This window comes from Pseudophryne corroboree, chromosome 1 (genome assembly GCF_028390025.1).
Source record: "Pseudophryne corroboree isolate aPseCor3 chromosome 1, aPseCor3.hap2, whole genome shotgun sequence".
In the NCBI taxonomy this organism is placed as follows: Eukaryota; Metazoa; Chordata; class Amphibia; order Anura; family Myobatrachidae; genus Pseudophryne; species Pseudophryne corroboree.
Genome location: NC_086444.1, coordinates 438,936,703 through 438,956,195, shown reverse-complemented (window position 1 = coordinate 438,956,195; position 19,493 = coordinate 438,936,703). Strand labels below are relative to the sequence as shown.

Genomic DNA, 19,493 nt, shown 5'->3' with positions numbered 1-19,493 from the left:
CAGTGTCATGAGAGGCAAAATTATCCAAGCATAATGTCTAATGAATGTGTTAATGGAAGACTATGTGGCTGCCTTACATATCTGTTCTGCTGAAGCACCATGTAGTGCTACCTATGAAGGACCTACCTTACAAGTAGAGTGAACAAAGACATTAGCCGGAACAGGGAGATCCGCTTGAGAATATGCTTCCGAAATCATCATTTGAAGCCCTCTAGCCAGCATCTATTTATTAGCAGGCCATCCTCTCTTGTGAATTCCGTAGAAAATCAAGAGAGAATCTGTCTTTCTGATGGCACTGGTGTGATCCAAGTAGATCCTTAATGCTCGGACTATGTTCCGCGACGCATCTCCCGCAGAAAGTCCCGATACCTGCGAAAACCGGTACTACAATTTCTTCATTAAGGTGGAATTTAGACACCCCCTTAGGAGGATACCCAGACCAAGTTCTGAGAACTGCTTTATCTGGATATAAAAATCAGAAAAAGAGAACATGACAGCGCTCCTAATCTGACACTCTTCTAGCTGATGCATAGTCAGTAGAGAGAGAACTTTAGCTGTCAACCATTTAAGATCCACTTTATTAAGTAGTTCAAACGGAGCAACTTGAAGGTCTTTGAGGACTAGAATTAAGTCCCAAGGCACTATAGGAGGAACAAAAGGAGGTTGAATGTGCAGCATTCCCTGGAAAAAGAACACACATCCTGTAAATTGGCAATTTTCTTTTGGAACCATACAGTCAATGCTGATACTTGTACTCTCAAGGAAGCCACCTTCAAAACCTTATCCATTCCTGCCTGAAGGAAATCTAAGACCCTGGAAACTTGAAAAGATTTCGGGTCCATATTTCTTTCACTGCACCATGAATATAGGCCTACCATATTAGGATAAATGCGAGCTGAGGAGGGTTTCCTTGTTCTGAGCATTGTTTGAATTACCTGTAGCCAGAATCCTCTTGACTTAAGGATAGAGGTTTCAAGAGCCACGCCGTCAACGATAGTTGATCCCGATGCCTGTGATAACAAGGACCCTGCATTAGTAGATCTGGACGTTGAGTGAGCAGAAGTGGAGCATCCATCGACATTCTCTGTAGATCTGTGTACCAATGCCTTCTGGGCCAAGCCGGAGCTATTACACTCACGGCAACCTTTGCTTCTTTTATTTTCCTTACCACCCTGGTAGCAGGATGATCGGAGGAAAAAGATACGCCAGATGAAAAGCCCATTTCACTGACAAGGCGTCCACAAAGATCGCTCCGGGATTCTTTGTTCTAGCCCCGTTTGCGGGCACTTTGTTGTTCAGACAGGATGCCATGAGATCTATCTCTGACAAACCCCACTTGTCTACCAGAGTCTGAAAGACTTCTGGGTGTAGAGCCCATTCACTTGCTTGAATGGCGTGTTGACTGAGAAAGTCCGCTTCCCAGTTTAGGACTCCCGAAACGAATACTGCGGACAATGCTGGAAGATGGAGTTCTGCTCACTTTAGTATGTGACTTACCTCCTTCATTGCTGTTTGGCTGCGCGTTCCTCCCTGATGGTTGAGGTACGCCCCTGCCGTTACATTGTCCGAGAGGATCTGGACTGGTCTTTGAAGAGTGTCCTTTGCCTGAATCATTGCCATGTATATGGCCCGAAGTTCTAATGGATTTATTGGCAGGCCACTTTCTTCTGTGGTCTATTGTCCCTGGAACCATAATCTTCCGGACACTGCTCCCCAGCACTGAAGACTGGCATCTGTTGTCAGGATCCCCCATCTGATATCCAAAAAGGTTCACCCTTTGTCTAGATGGGATGTCTGTAGCCACCAGGCTGATGACTTTCTTACCTTGTGTGAAAGTACCATAGGCTGTTTCTTTATTGTCTGATGTATTCCATTCCATCTGGCCAGAATCAGACAATGCAGAGGTCTTGAGTGGAATTGTTCATACTCCACCATGTCGATTGTTGACACCATAAAACCCATCAGTCGCATAGCTGCGTGGATTGATATTGTTTGACTGTGTAACAACTTCTGAGTACTTGACTGTACCTTGGATATCTTGTTCCGATGTAATCAATTTTCTGCAGACTTGAATTCAGTACAGCCCCACAGTAAGTCACATAGATGACTTTGCCCAATTTATGAACCACCCGTGCCTCTGCATACAAGTCACTGTCTGCTGGAGATGGCACAGAAGCTTTTCCTGTGATTGTGAGAGGATAAAAAAGGTGGTCGAGGTATGGCAATTTTCTTATCCCCTTCTTGCGGAGATAAGCTGCCATAATCATAATAATTTTGGTACATACTCTGAGGGCTGTGGCTAACCCAAAAGGTAAGGTCTGGAACTGAAAATGTTGCTGGAGGATGGTGAACCTTTAGATAACACTGATGGAACAGTGCTATAGCAACCTGTAGGTAAGCATCCTGACTATGTAGGGATACCATGTAATCTCATGGCTCCATGCAAAAACTATGGAGCGCAACGTCTCCATGTGAACCGTGGTACCCAAACTTAGCTGTTTGGGATTTTGAGAATGGGGTGAAAGGATCCTTCTGAACCCAAACCCGGTTGGAGTAAAGACCCCTGTCCCTATTGTGCAGGGGTTACTGGAATGACTATTCCTGACAAAAGCAATTTCTGAACTGCTTCTTGCAAACCCCTGTCCTTCGCCTCTACCCGAGACGGACTGGAACAGAAGAACCTTCGAGGAGGATGCTTCTAGAAGGGAAAGCATAAATTAGAGATACTGCTTCTTGCACCCAGGCATCTGTTTGTAGACTGCTACCAGATCTGTGCAAACTGAAGAAGTCGGCCCCCTATCCTTTTGGGGTCCCCCAGAAGGAGGCCCGCACCATCATGCTGATGGCTTATCCTCTGGTTTGGAAGCTGGCCCTCTGGTTGCCTTTGCTTCTTTGCCTTACCAAACTTATTGTATTGAGGCTGTTACGTTCCTTTATGACCGACAAGGCCGAAACCGGACCTCTAGGTTTGGGGGTTATATGTGTAAAGAAACGTGACCTTCTTGGAGTCTGTCTCTGACTCCAGAATATCTGTTAACTCCTTCCCAAACAGAAACTTCCCACCAAAGGCAAAGTTTCCAGAACCTTCTTTAATTCTGAATCAGCTTTCCATGTATGTAGGCAAAAATGCTCTGCAAGCAGCTATTTTTAATGCTGATGCCCTAGAACATTAGTGCCTATATGAGCTAAATGGGATTCTTGCTCCCTTGCAGGCGCTGAACACCTGTTTTCCAGTACCTCAGCCCAGTGTACCTACAGCACCTGATATTCCAAGGTGGTCTCCCATCCAAGAACTAACCAGGCCCAACACTGTTTAGCTTCCAAGATCTAGTGAGATTGGGCCTATCCAGTGTGGTGTGGCTGTAGATTGCAAGGTGAAGTCATGGCTTGCCTTATGACTGCCCCAGACAGAGACATTATGGTTTTCAGAAAACCATCCCTCTTTTGACGTTGACGGCAAAGGCCATATAGATTTTCACACTATCAATAATATGCGTATCTACTTCAGGAGGCACTTCCTATTTTTAAACAGTCCCCAGCTGGAAAAGGATATTTGGAATCCTATTTACTGGGAACCTATATTCCTTATCGGGTATAGCCATGATTTCCATCAGCTGCTGGGGTCCCCCATGAGGAGGCCCTATTTTTTGGGACGTTTAAACCTGGGTACCTTATTTTTAACACAGGCTCTGCTGATCCTCTGAGGACAGAAAGGCCTTTACTGCTCTCATTATTTCAGCTATATTCACTGAGCTGATACCCTCTACCTGTTCCTTGTATACCGAAGTAGAGTATGTAGAGCTTTCATCGTCTGATGAATCATCATATGTAGCCTGTGCAGTTGATGATTTATTTACACTCGGTTTATCAGCTTGTTTTATTGGAGAAGCTGTTGGGGATACCGTAGGTAGAGAGCTGCATGTAAGGGTTAATAGAGAACCCTATTCCTGGTATTGACGCTGTAGGAATTAACCTTTCAGCTATACTGGACAAGGTCTGTGCAAACATCCCCCAAGGGGGATCTATCTATACATGATGTAGATCAGGGATCTGCCTTGTATTATGCTGAAGCAAACCATTTTACAAATAAACCATCCTGTACCAGATCAGGGAGAATAACACAGTTTTTGCAAGACAACATGATATGAGTGTTGGGGTTACTGTAAGTGTACTCTTGTCACTTTTGCCACTCTTAGACATGATAAATAATCAGCACTTTATCGTTCTAAAGTGATATCAATCTGACCCTAACCCATGCACCCGCATTGAGGATCAGAAGACCAACTGACAAACATATATAAAAGTCAGCAATCACACTAGCAGTCAGTCACATGTTATATATTAGTCATATGAGCACATAATCAACTACGAACACATTTTAAAGTATGTAGGAGTACATATTACTGAATTCTGTTTTATACAGATCTTAATGTATTCAGATGCAATGCGAAGAAAACCACAGTAATGTACACAGTCTCATATGCAATAGGCACTTAAATTTAACTATTCATACTGACAAAAGTAGATAGAAATTTAGTGCTGTATAACCCGTACTCAATAGAGTGGGATACAGGGAGACTCACCTCACTTCCAAGATCGATCAATACGTTAGTGAACGCTGAGTGGATCCAGATGCTACTAGTGTACACCGCCGCTCCGGGAACTTTTAGTGAACACAGATGCACTGTGCATACAGACGCACTGGCCATACAGACGCCTGTAATGCGACTGGGTCTCCTCACAATAGCGCCTAGTGAACATAGACGCAGCAGCCTATGCTGCGACCGAGACCCCTCGTGGTAGCATCTGAGATGGAAGTGAGGCAACAGTTCATGGCGGGAGACTCGCGGAAACTGGTCATGGACTGGGGGGAGGGACGACCAGGAGAGCATCTAACTCCCCACCACTGACATCAACCCTAGGGATCGCAGCCTCATACTATTCCTGGTGCCTTATCATCCCTAAGGCCTAGCGCTGGAGCACCCGTGGTGGCGGCGCGTCAGCTACTGTTTGGTAGTCTCCTTCCAATACAGTACAGCTGTGGACGTATTCCCCGACTACGGGGAACCGATGCCTTACCTTCTCCCCGTGCTCCGGCCACAGCCTGGTAACGTCTGCTGGTATATCCGACACAGACGCCCGCCAAGACAGCATTGTACACATGGGTAAGCACTGTTGTGATTTGGCGGAGAGTTGTTGGAGCGACTCTTTCCAATATGTGTATAAGACGCTGTTAAGAAAGATCGCTCAAAAACATAGTATAGACTATAAAAATAAAATAAGAAAGCATAGGGCTGCCATAGAACAGCAGCCCTCTGACCATGGTCTGGCTCCTGCCGCACCAAACTAAAAACTGATTTGCCTGAGCCAGTGGGCAGGGATATAAGGACGGGCCCGTTGCATCCTGGGAGGCCTGAAAGCTTGTGATCGTTTGGTGCCAATCTGCTGTCGCTCCATCAAATCCCATTGTTATCCTGTGGATAACCTGTGGACCCTGCCGGAGAAATATATATACGGCAGTATCACTGGAATTATATGGCAGTACCACTGGACATATACGGCAGTATCACTGGTTTTACTGGCAGTACCACAGGACTGGATTTATACGGCAGTATCACTGGACTGGATTTATACAGCAGTATCACTGGACTTATACACCAGTACCACTGGAATTATACGGCAGTATCACTGGAATTATACGGCAGTATCACTGGAATTATATGGCAGTACCACTGGACATATACGGCAGTATCACTGGTTTTACTGGCAGTACCACAGGACTGGATTTATACGGCAGTATCACTGGACTGGGTTTATACAGCAGTATCACTGGATTTATACACCAGTACCACTGGAATTATACGGCAGTATCACTGGAATTATACGGCAGTATCACTGGAATTATATGGCAGTACCACTGGACATATACGGCAGTATCACTGGACTGGATTTATACAGCAGTATCACTGGATTTATACGGCAGTACCACTGGAATTATACAGCAGTATCACTGGATTTATATGGCAGTACCACTAGACATATACAGCAGTATCACTGGACTGGATTTATACAGCAATATCACTGGATTTATACGCCAGTACCACTGGAATTATACGGGAGTATCACTGGACTTATACGGCAGTACCACTGGACATATACGGCAGTATCACTGGACTGGATTTATACACCAGTACCACTGGAATTATACAGCAGGATCACTGGAATAATACGGCATAATCACTGGAATTATATGGCATGATCACTGGACTTTTACGGCAGGATCACTGGAATTATACGGCAGGATCACAGGAATTATACGGCAGGATCACTGGATTTATACGCCGGTACCACTGGACTTATACGGCAGGATCACTGGAATTATACGGCAGGATCACTGGATTTATACGGCAGGATCACTGGAATTATACGGCAGGATCACTGGAATTATACGGCAGGATCACTCGATTTATACGCCAGTACCACTGGAATTATATGGCAGTATCACTGGATTTATACGGCAGTACCACTGGACATATATACGGCAGAACCACTGGAATTATACGGCAGGATCACTGGAATTATACGACAGGATCACTGGATTTATATGGCAGGATCACTGGAATTATTTGTCAGGATCACTGGAAATATATGGCAGGATCACTGGATTTATACGCCAGTACCACTGGAATTATACGGCAGGATCACTGGATTTATACGCCAGTACCACTGAAATTATACGGCAGGATCACTGGATTTATACGGCAGGATCACTGGAATTATACGGCAGGATCACTGGAATTATACGGCAGGATCACTGGATTTATACGCCAGTTCCACTGGAATTATGCGGCAGGATCACTGAATTTATAAGCCAGTACCACTGGAATTATACGGCAGGATCACTGTAATTATACGGCAGTACCACTGGATTTATATGGCAGTACCACTGGACATATACGGCAGTATCACTGGACTGGATTTATATGCCAGTACCACTGCAATTATATGGCAGGATCACTGGAATTATACGGCAGGATCACTGGATTTATATGTCAGTACCGCTGGACATATACGGCAGTATCAATGTCCATATACGGCAGTCAGAGCCGGCGCAAGCCGCTCAGCAAAGGGATGCAGTGCAGGGAGGCGCCAGGAATGGAGATGCGCTCTCCCTGCACTGCATCCCTGTATTGAGCTGATGTCCCCCTGTTGCTGCTGCCAGCTGCTGCTGCACCTGTCACACTCTATGACAGGCTGTGGCGCCGGCAGCATGAAGCCTCCTCTCCCCTCCCCTGTGTCAGTGCAGTGTGCTGACCTAAAAGGGGGGGGGGCTACATGGAACTGGGGGGCGGAGCTACGTGGACCAGGCTGTACAGGAGGATGATCAGCTCCAGCTCCGGCCTGCCAGACTTCCTTAGGTAAGAGGATGGAAAGAGAGTGAGTCAGTGGAAGTGTGTGTGTATGTATGTATGTGTGTGTATGTGTAATATATGTGTGACTGTGTATGTGAGTAATGTATGTACAATATGTATGTGTGTGTGACTGTGCGGCATAATGTGTGTAAGCGTCACTACTACAGGGGGTGTTGCGTGTGTAAGCATCACTGCTACAGTGTGTAAGGGTCAAAGGCACAGAAGGCTTTACTTGTGTAAGTGTCACTGGTACACAGGGCGTTACTTGTGTAAGCGTCACTGCTACAGGGGAAGTTACGTGTGTAAGTGTCACTGGTACAGGGGGCATTATGTGTGTAAGCGTCACTAGTACAGGGGGCGTTATGTCATTGGTACAGTGGGCGTTACGTGTGTAAGCATCACTGGTACAGGGGGGCATAACGTGTGTAAGCGTCATTGGTACAGGGGCATTACGTGTGTAAGCATCACTGGTAAAAGGGGCGTAATGTGTGTAAGCATCACTGGTACAGGGGGCGTTAAATGTGTAAACAGCACTACCACAGGGAGCATTATGTGTATACGTGTCACTGCTACAGGGTTATGTGCGCTGTCCCTTTGTAAAGTAAGGGAGGGCGTAAATTTATAGTTTGCAGGAGGGCGCAGAACACCCTAGCACCGGCCCTGATGGCAGTATCATTGGACATATACAGCAGCACAGGGACACCACCACTGGACTGATGCAGGACAACACAGCACCACTGCAATGGACTGGACTTATGCACCAGCACTGGACATATGGCAGCAGAGGACACCACCATTGCGACTGGACTGATGCAGCACAAGACACCACCACTGAACTGATGCAGAACAACACAGCACCACTGGACTGGATTTATACAGCAGCACTGGACATATGGCAGCAGAGGACACCACCATTGCGACTGGACTGATGCAGCACAAGACACCACCACTGAACTGATGCAGGACAACACAGCACCACTGCACTGGACTTATACAGCAGCACTGGACATAGGGCAGCAGAGGACACCACCACTGTGACTGGACTGATGCAGCACAAGACACTAACACTGAACTGATGCACAACAACACTACACCACTGCACTGGACTGATGCAGCACAATACACAACCACTGAACTGATGCAGCACAACACAGCACCACTGGACTAGATTTATACAGCAGTACTTGACATATGGCAGCACAACACACCACCACTGTGACTGGACTGATACAGCACAAGATACTAACACTGAACTGATGCGGGACAATGAGGACGGAGACACGTCCTCTCTCTACACTCTCCAATGCCGGAGTGAAAATGGCGGCAACTTATATGTAATCCAAACCCCGCGAGAATCCGACAGCAGGATGATGACGTTTTGCCTCATTCTGGTTTCCGAGTCAAGCGAGAAAATCCGGGTCTCTCTCGGATCCGGGTTCGGGTGGTGACGTTCGGGCGGGTTCGGTTCTCAGGGAACCGAACCCGCTCATCTCTGCTCTAAAGTAGTAGTTGTTAACAAACACCAAAGAAAAAACCCTAAACCATGTGTAAAATAGCAACAGCAGACATGGATGCCCCCTACACAGGTGCACATGCCCCAGCACATGTCTATTCTCAGTGCCCAATCCCTCCTGGGGGCCCTGGGTCACTGATGACTGACACTCTGTGCACATGTAAAGCCTCGATCAATCAGCCTTTTTGTTGAGCAGCTTCCCAAAATTCCCCCAACCATAAAAACAGCATTCCGTACCTGCTGGATACAGTATGGCGTACAGGGTAAAATACTGGGCGTGTGCGGGTCAGATACAGTACAGGTTAAAGCAGAGCTGGATTAAGGGGGGGGCCAGGGGGTACATATCCCGGGCCCAACAGTTTTAGGGGGCCCCCCAGCTGGAGTAGCTCTGCCCCAGCTCTGAAGCTCCTCCGTCCTGCCAGCAACAGCAGCAGCATTGTGCTACAGTCAGCACACGCTGCTGCGTGTTGGCAGGTCTGTGGTGTTGCAGGGAGGCTGTAAATCCAGAGGGGGGGAGCGATCAGTGTGATCGCTATCCCCCCCCCCCCCCTTCCCCCTCCTCTGGATTTACACCTAGCTGAGGGGCCAAAATCCCATTAAAAAAATAATAAATTCCCAGAATTTGCATAAGGTGGCGTGGCCACTCGTCACACGATTAGGCCACACCCCCGAACCCGCAGCAGGCACAGCAATGAGATAGGGCCCCCCTGTCTCAAGTGCCCTTTGCCCCCCGGACTCATAATCCGCCCCTGGGTTACAGTGCAGGTTGGATACAGTGCTGGTGACATTGTGGGTTGGATAAAGTGCAGGTTGGATACAGTGCAGATTACAGTGTGGGTTGGATACAGTGCAGGTCGGATACAATGTGAGTCGGATACAGTGCGGGTAACAGTGCAAGTTGGTTACAGTAGAGGGTAACAGTGTGGGTTGGATAAAGTGCTGGTTACATTGTGGGTTGGTTACAGTGCGGGTTAGATACAGTGCAGGTCGGATACAGTGTGGGCTGGATACACCAGTAGTGCACTTACTGTGACAGCAGGCAGGAGAGTCTCTCTGATGGTAAATGCTCCTGTGGTGTCTGTGAGGATGATGATGGTCCAAGCGCTACAGTGTACACAGCGCTCTCGCAGCGCAGCAGCAGCCTCTTGGTGGACGAGAATGCAGGGAGCCGATTGGCTGAGAGCCGGGAGACTGTCTCTCTCAGCCAGTGGTCAGCCCATTGATTTCAATGAGACTTTGAAATTTGACACCTGAATCAAAAACCCGCGAGATCAGACAGCGGGAAGATGATGTTTTGCTTTGTTTTGGGATCCGAATGCCCGTCTCACATTCCCTCAGATTCCGGAAGTTCTTTGATACACAGATGCAGAATGATTTTTCTAGACCACATATTGTATGTTGGTAGAAGTGTTTATTTAGATTTCTTTATTTTAATTAATTGGATTTATGAAGTCTGTTTTATACAGGTATACATCAGTTTGACATTAATCTCCATAAGTACTATGTAGAATCCTGGATCCTGCTCCGCCCACTATTAAGTGTCAGCCTGTGGTTTCCTTAAATCATGACAGTCAATCACTAGTGGATAAGTCACTGGGCCTGATTCATAGGTGTATGCACTGCCGTTGTCAGACGTAGAGGAGTTACTTTTTGCTACTGCATATGCATCAAGTCACACCACACCCGATTGTGTACAGAGTCGCAGCTGTAACTTCGTGGCAAGCAGTGAGGATTGTATTGAAAATGTAGTGGGTGTTCCTGGGCAGAGACAGGGAGGTGCCTTAGTGCACACACATAGATGGGTGATTTCTGGCAGTGCTGCGGGAGTGTTGGTGACGCTGCTCCCCAAAATATTTGTATTCTTACCATTATTACACACAATTCTAATACAGTGATTGCAGGAGAACGTTCAGGTGATTGATACGTCATACTGTTCTACTTTTGATTCATTATTGCAGAACACAGTGACTGAAGGTAATAGAAATACAGCATGAGTAGGTTGGACAGGTAAGGACTCTGACAATTGTTGGATTGTGTTATTTGTTGTAAGGTACTCCACTCATCTCATAGGAGGGACAGCCTTGCTCACCTCCTCATTAAAACACTAAGGGGGAATTCAATTGCAGGTGAAGGGTGCTATAAATGCTGGCAGGGGCACCTCGCCTCTCACCCTTTGCTCGGATGATTCGCACCCTTGGCACCCTGATTCGGACAAAAGTGCTCGCTACGCTATGGGGTTGCAAACACTTTTGTGTGAGATCCCTCTGCCATAATTGCAGTAGGTATTGCACAGATTTTGCCGTGTGGACAATTTGCTGGCAATTGAATTTACTTCAATATCCTTAATATAGAATTTTTACCACTTTCTTGATCCACACATTAATATTAGGCATACGTGTAAATAAGAGAAGAAAAGTAACATTCTTCATTCTAGTGTCAGGTGTATATGTGTCTTAATTAAACAATGTCTTAGCATACATATACTGTATGCTGCATTAGGTATGTACAAATAGTGGTCAAACAGCTTTGCGTTAAAAAATGTCTGTCTGCACTTGGAAAATGCTTGGCAACCTCTCACAGAAGTCGCTCCCCTTTTACTTCATTTAAAACAAGTGTGGCAAATAAGCCATAGTGGCTGTATGAGTCTGCACACCATCACCACAAATATAGTTGTATCTCTCAATTTCTTATTGTAAAGCCTATTTCTCTCGGTATTCAAAATTTTGCCAGCAAAAGACTCAGTTTGCTTTCTCCTGATAAAAATAGAGGAAATTATATCAAAATCTGACATCTGGGGGTTTGTGCATAAAGGTGCAAGTTCTGTTTCACCTTCTGTTTCATGCACATAAGCAAGTGGCACACAGCCAGGAGTTACATCATACATTGAACCGCTGGCAGAAGACTTTCTTTGCCAAAAACATACACGCATATGTTATGTACATGAATTCAGCAATATAGAAGATGAAAGCAAATTCCAAGAAGCAGTTACTTGGTACTGTGTACGCTCTCTTCCCAAGCTGCGTCTCAAAGCCCTGGTACCCCCCAGCTAATTCAACAAGTTTAATTAAGCTCGAAGAACCCGGGAGTAAATTAGCCAGAACAAGGGACAGTTACCATGAAAGCATTACCATATCAATGCTTGGAAGTCGGTCCCCTTGGCTCTTGTGTGAATACAAATCAATTACCAGGAGCTGTGAAGCTGGCTTTTCTCTCCGGAGTATTAATGCTTGACAAAAGCCGGGATACAAAGAAAGCCCTGTTAAATGAAGAAAGAGTGTGTGTGTTTGCGTGGGGGCAGAGAAAATAGAATTGGGGGTTTCATGCTAAAATGAAGTGGGTTGATATTGTAAGTTAACCTGAATTATAGTGTTGTGAATATTCTTTAAAGTAAATTGATTTCCTAAATATATCATGCACATACTGTACTCCAAGTTACATCAGGGAAGTAATTTTGTGTAAGCAATCAGACAGGTGTAAAATGTAAAGACTAGTAAAAATTAGTGATGAGCGGATTCGGTTTTACTCGGTTTTACTCGGTTCTCAAAACCGAATCTTATTGGCTCACTGATGTCACGTGTTTTGGATAGCCAATAAGATTCGGTTTTGAGAACCGAGTAAAACCGAGTAAAACCGAATCCGCTCATCACTAGTAAAAATGTCTACTCCAGCCAGCTTGTGGAAAACTTTTAGTCAAAACCAGTATGAGAATCTGTACTGTATGCTACTTGGTAGTCAGGTTTTGTGAATCCAATGTAATTTTTTAATATGATCTTTTCACAGGTGACACAGCAGGTGAAGAAGTTCAGGTATGCAGAAAATGCTGTGCTCAGTTTGATGAACCTTCTGATTTCACCAGGCACAAGGAATGCTGTCCACTTGACAACCAGGTTGTTGTGATTGTGGAGAACCAAGCGGAATCTAATAGAAAGAGCAAGCAAGCTAGCATCAGTGAGGAGTCTCGTTCACGACCTAGCTCTCCAGAAAGCTTTGGCTCAGAAAAGAAAACAATGGTGACTGAACAGTGCGACAGAGGAACAAGTTCTATGGCCTCTTTGAGACATGAAATGGACAAAAAGGGTGTGGGTCCATCTCAGCGCTTCCTTATTCCCAATGGAGGACTGATTATGGATGGGATGGCAGGACCAAAGGTGGGCTTGGCTCCAATGAGCCAAGAAGCTGTTCCTGGGGGTCAGACTGCTTCAGCTCCCATAAACATTCCTATGATCCTGGAAGAACTCAGAGTTCTCCAGCAGAGGCAGATACGCCAGATGCAAATAACAGAGCAAATATGTCAACAGGTACTAATGCTTGGATCCCTCTCCATGACTACCCTTAATACAACAACATCCTCACCAGAAAGAACAACTAGCACCAGAACTTTACCTGTTTTCAGTCCATCAAAACAATCTGAATGTGGTCCTGAATCAGCAAAAACATTTTGCAGAGATGAAACTTCCAAACAGACTTTTCTTCATCTCTACAATCACATTGGGCAAACATTTGGAGCCAGAAGCATTCCTAATGTAAAGGACAAACTGATGAGTGGGTTTGGTGACAAGTCAATTCCAGGGCAAGCTTCTCTTCCAACCTCACCATCAAGTCAACTTATTTCTCCACATGCAATTTTCCCACCAGGTTTACCTACCTTGCCAGCTGGATTATTTTTAGGGGCAAGAGTACTGGAGAATGCCCCAAGCCTTTTAAAGCAAAAAAATAGTGATTCCCTACGTGGTGAAAGTCAGCAAGAAAGGTCATCAGGAAAGCATAAATGTCGTTTCTGTGCAAAAGTTTTCGGCAGTGACAGTGCCCTCCAAATTCACTTGCGCTCTCACACTGGAGAAAGACCATACAAATGCAACATATGTGGAAACCGATTTACTACTAGAGGCAATCTTAAAGTGCACTTTCATCGGCATCGTGAAAAGTACCCTCATATACAAATGAACCCACATCCTGTTCCTGAACATTTGGACTATGTTTTGACTAGTACAGGACTACCGTATGGCATGTCAGTACCTCCAGAGAAGGCAGAAGAAGAGACAATAGAAAAGAAGCCAGTAGTACCTCCAATAATGGCCACAGAGGGCTTAAACCTATTCCCAAGCTCAGGTACTCAAGGTCTACATTCAATTAACAAACTGGTACTTATGAAAGCAGATGATGGCTCTGGTGCACTAAAGGCTCCCAATGTTTGTGCAAAAACAAAGTCTGATGAAAACACCCCTCCAGTTGAAAGGACAGGGACTGGAGGAACTGATGTTACTGGAAGAATGCAACTTAGCAAGCTTGTTACCTCCCTTCCAAGTTGGGCATTGTTAGCTAGTCACTTTAAATCTGGAAACTTCCCTTTTTCATATACTGTAGAACCACTGGGATATTCAGAGACTTCAAAACTCCAACAATTGGTAGAAAAAATAGACAAGCAAGCAACTGTGCCTAACCAGTGTGTCATCTGCTTAAGAGTGTTAAGTTGTCCCAGGGCACTTAGACTTCATTATAACCAACATGGCGGGGAGAGGCCATTCAAGTGTAAGATATGTGGGCGTGCCTTCTCAACAAAGGGAAATTTAAAAGCCCATTTTGTAGGTCATAAATCCAGTTTATCCTCAAAGCCTCAAAATTCATGTCCAATTTGCCAGAAAAAGTTTACCAATGCTGTTACTCTCCAACAGCATATAAGGATGCATCTTGGTGGACAGATACCAAATGGAGATATACCCCATGGAGGTAGCAGCAAAACAGATTCCATAGAAGAGAAGACTACTCCAGACTTTTCAGATGAGATCAGCACCGATGAAGACTCTTTGGATGCCAGTGAATCAGAGAGTGAAAAGGCAGCACTAAGAGAGTCAGAGATATCAAGCATGGATGATGATGCTGCAGCCTCTGCTGTGAAGAAGAATAATGAGAATAGCTCATCCCCCCCTGCCACTGTTCAACATGTTCCATTTACAGCCATTGAAGTAGTTACACCATCAGAAACTAGTATAACGACTACACCAGCTGCTGAAGCAGCTCTAAAAAAAGAAACAAGTGATCCTTTAAGGAAAGAAGATGATAAAACAGAGATAGACCAGAGTTCTGAAAATGCAACAATTCAAGTTCAAAATGATACAGAAAGTAAGCAAGAGCCAGAGACAGATATGAGTGACATGCCAGAAGGAAGCCCAAGTAAAGAAGAAGCCCACACCTGTGACCTCTGTTGTGAAAAACTGCCCAGTATGGAGTCTCTGGGAGAACACATGAAATGCCACACCAAAGATGGGCTGTTCCATTGCTTGGTTTGTAAGCAGAGCTTCCTGGAGGCATCCATACTGACGAAGCATGTGCTACATGCACACCAGGTGAGACAAAATTTCCCTCCTCAGCCAGTCAGCAGTCCCAAACACCCAAATGCAGACTTGCCAACTCCAGCCCAAACATTTCTGGTGAGCGCAGTGAAGAGTGAAGTGTTAAGCCCACCCCAGACATTGGCACTGGTCCAGCTTCCACGGCTGCCGGTTCCTTCTTCCCTGTCCCCTCCTTTGAGACGCAGCCCTAAGCAGCATCTGTGCGTAGTATGTAAGAAGACGTTCTCCTCGGCCAGTGCTTTGCAGATTCATGAGAGGATACATACAGGAGAGAAGCCTTTTACCTGCAATATGTGTGGAAGGGCGTTCACCACACGAGGGAACCTAAAGGTATGCTCTCCATCTAAATTAACTATTCAGTGAAAAACAAGGCTTGTGACAATCACTGAACTATAGTAATCAGCACTAAAATATCATACAGCACATAGAAGAAGTGTTCAGATAACCTTCCTTAATATCAAAGTATATTATATCATATTTACAAGCATTCAAAGCAGCAAACAGCATTGCCATTAATCATAATATTTGTATTTACATTAAAACTTTCCCAGTTAACCACCATGAATTTTACCATTTTCCTGATGGTGGCAAGCCAATGGAGTTTCCCAGAAGAAATTGTTCCTAAATAGAAGTGCTTTATTTGTACATTCTCCCTAAGGAGCAGCACAAAACTCTCCTCTTTTCATTATTTCAGTGGTACTACACGTTTTTCTGATAACCTGATTAGACTCCTATTATAAAACTCAATTAAAAAAGTAGAGTACAATTGCTTCCTCTATGTCTAGAGCAAGGATAAATGGATCCCTCTATATGACCTGCATTAGTGTATGTTATTAATCACTTATGTCTGAGATTGTCTCTAACTGTCATTTGAGTTGTGGTGTTTTTAGATAACACTTTGGTCCATGTTTAGACTTTACTCAATATACTGTAGGCACTCAAAAAAGTCATATCAGACTACATGTTAATATTGTAATATTTGCTACCCTCTCTTTTCATCTTTAGGTCCACATGAGTACTCATGTATGGAATAATAGCACATCCAGAAGAGGAAGACGGCTCTCTTTGGATAACCTTGGTCCTTTACTCTCAGGAACCCCAGTGAGGCTGCAGGATTTCCTGTCTAGAGATATTCCTACACAACTGGTTGGAGTTAGTCCACTATCATTTTGGAACCAATACACTGCTTATCTCACAAGTGGACCTCCACCATCAAATGTTAACATTACGTCCACAGCTGCTGTCATCTCACCTCCACTTTCGATTGGCTTGCAGACGGCTAAAGTTGAGCACATCCCCACTGGAGCATTAATAGAAGTCAAGGAAAAGAAATCAAGTGGAACAGAGGCTTTATGTGGGAGTCGAGTAAAGGAAGAGAAGTAGACTAGTGCTCCTAAACTCACAGAACAGAGAATGTGATTTCAATATTACTGAGTCTACTCTCTATATATAAATGATTACTCCGTAATCAACTATGGGTTTAAAGACTTACTTAGAGAGTGCATTTTCTCTTGACACTTAACTAAAATAGTTGCACTGTTTTCTATTAGTTTTCAATCTATGAAAATCCAATAAAGTCTCAATGAGATATGGAAAAGGGCTAATAATTAGTAACCCCATATGTCCCAATTTACCAGGGACCATCCTGGTTTTTTACACATTAAAACTTAAATTTGAGAAACGTTTTTCCCTTAGTAACCATGTTAAACAATGATTAAGTGGGTGAGTGGATACCAATTCCTAGATTGGATTTAGTTAAATAAATATTGAAAAAACATTGTGGATGGAGCAGCTTGTCATTTTAAATGGCTGTATCGATTTATTTTTGCTCATAAAGAAATGGACTCCTCACTCCCTAGTTTTTGAGAAAGGAGCATAGACTGTGTAATACTATCCACTACTTACTTAGGTATACAATACAATGGCAAATATTACACATGGAATGAAGACACATTAACATATTTCTCTGAAAGAAACCAGTGTGGAAAACTTTCTAAAGAATGAATAGCATCTGTGCAAAGCTCAGACACAAGTAAGGGACATGAACACTAGAACTAACCAACAGCCGGCATCCTGTCCCCATTGTTTCCTATAACCTCTACCTACACATTGCAAATTTATATTTTGGACATTTTATCTTCTACAAGTTGATGTTGACTGCTACAGAAAAACATACCCAGTCTACAAGTAAAGTGAATTTTTCCATATACAGCAGAAAAATCTATAAAAATGTTTCAGTGCAGTCTGCTCTGCATATCTGCATCTTGATGCAGCAGATGAAGGAGACTTAAGGGGTTGATCTGGCTTGGAAGCTTGAATAATAAGGAATAATAGCAACCGATACATGACAATGCTCAGGTTGTAAGGAGAGCAAATTAAACACTGAGCGCAAGATGTTCCAAACATAGTAACGTCTTTGGCAAACTTTACATCTGTATGTGTGAAAGCATAACCTTGGTTTTCATACATGAACAGCTCATATTGTTGCTATATATTTGCTTTGTGCCAGACTACATTCAGAAAATACATTTAGTTAGAGGCTATGTAGAGATAAAGCATTAATTCTGTTTTCCTTAGTATGGTGCATATGCTGATGTTATTAATAACAATACTCCTACTGCCAAACTTTATATATTCATGGAGACCATGGCTGTTATTTGAATACCGCTACCTTCTTTACCTTTGCTTGTCTGCTTTATTAAACTTTTAGGGAATGTACTGGAAAAGTGCTGGTTCTATTAGGACAAAAGGAAGCTGGATTTACAAGAGAGTAGATTATTGATAAAATAGTTTCCATATGAAATGTTTTCTCTTAATAAAAGTAATCTCTTTAATAAATCAGATTGACAATTTTATTCTAATGCTTTATATGTTTGCAACATACTTGCCAACTTTTGAAGAACCTCTTGCTGGACAGTCTTGGCGGGGTAGAAATCGCTTTGTGTCATCATGGCCCTATCTCAATACACAGTTTTGTACAGTGGGGAAGGGGTCAAAACTACATAATTGAATATGAATTGCATCAATAAACCTCAAGAGTGCCCCACTCTCTCTCTCTCTCTCTCTCTCTCTCTCTCTCTCTCGTTTGTGAGAGCCTCCAAAATGTAGGTATCGCCCAGATATTCCAGGAGAGTTGTTATGGTTTGCAATATGGGACAGTTATGAAAACTGGTGCTCAGGTAACTGTGCAAAATGGTGCTTTTATCCATATAAACCAACCAGAGTGTAATTGTCATGTAGTACAGAACAGAAATAAAGGCAAATGTCTGATTGGTAAAGATTAATAGCACGTTTTTTGTGGTTTCCTATATAAATGACTCATGATATGTATTAGAGGTGGCCTAGGGTCAGTGACACCCGATGTGGCCAAGAGCTCCCACCCCAAAAAGGGGTAGGGGGCATGGCCCTGGGGATGTACCCTGCTGACTTCACTACTGGGGGGGCATGTTGTCAGCTTACCAATGGAAAGGGGGTATGCAAGGCCAGGAAGTCTGAATGGTGACACACAGACCCTTGACTCTAAACTCACAGAAAACACGGGGTGATATACATGCACTTCCAGGAACACAGGCCTCCCCTCAATGCCGCTGTCAATCATGGCCATGCATAGAACGGGCCTTACACAGAGGCAGATTGCTGATAATTGGGAATCTGTGAGCAGCGGATCTCTGGTGTCTGAATCAGGCCCTATGTCAATAGTTAGTTCAAGTTAGGTAAGGTCAGTTGGGTCGTTTGAGCTCTTACCACAGATTTCAATGGAATTAAGGTCAATTTAATTTTGAGCAACTCTAACTATAGTTGGCTTTGGATGATTTTCCTGCTGAAAGACAAATTACCACATTGAGCTTATTTGGGGAAAAACTAGGTTTGTGTCAATGATTTGTCTGCAATGTGTGCCATTGATCTTTCCTTGACAAGACTGCCAGCTCCTGCTGCCAGTGAGCATCAAAATCAAATTCCATCATAGCATAATTCATGTTGAGCATAGTTAAAACAAAAATAGTGGAGTAGATCTCTGTGGCGCCCAGCTGCCCGTACACTATAGGTGTCTAGATAAATGTCACCACATATACAAATCAGGAGAAACAAATGTACAAAAAGTGACACCTAAATGTGTCTAGGGCGCTTATGATAAATGCAATGGAAATCCATTACTGGACATCGCCTGGATTGCTTTGAAAAATAATGAACTAATACATCATCCTGGTTGATCTGCAA

At 44.1% G+C, this 19,493-nt stretch overlaps 1 protein-coding gene and 1 pseudogene across 2 annotated transcripts in view; one reads left to right on the top strand and one right to left on the bottom strand.

Moving 5' to 3' along the window:
* Positions 1-18,553, top strand: part of SALL2 (spalt like transcription factor 2) — a 62,687-nt gene extending 44,134 nt beyond the window's left edge. Inside the window, exons 2-3 of one of the 2 annotated variants that reach the window (XM_063913524.1) lie at positions 12,706-15,605; positions 16,281-18,553. In XM_063913524.1, coding sequence (XP_063769594.1) covers positions 12,706-15,605; positions 16,281-16,658 — 3,278 coding nt within the window. In that variant the 3' untranslated portion in view covers positions 16,659-18,553. The remainder of the gene's footprint in view (positions 1-12,705; positions 15,606-16,280) is intronic. The other variant, XM_063913525.1, reaches the window with a different exon arrangement.
* Positions 3,250-3,368, bottom strand: LOC134933264 (5S ribosomal RNA; annotated as a pseudogene).
* Positions 18,554-19,493: the final 940 nt, after the last annotated feature.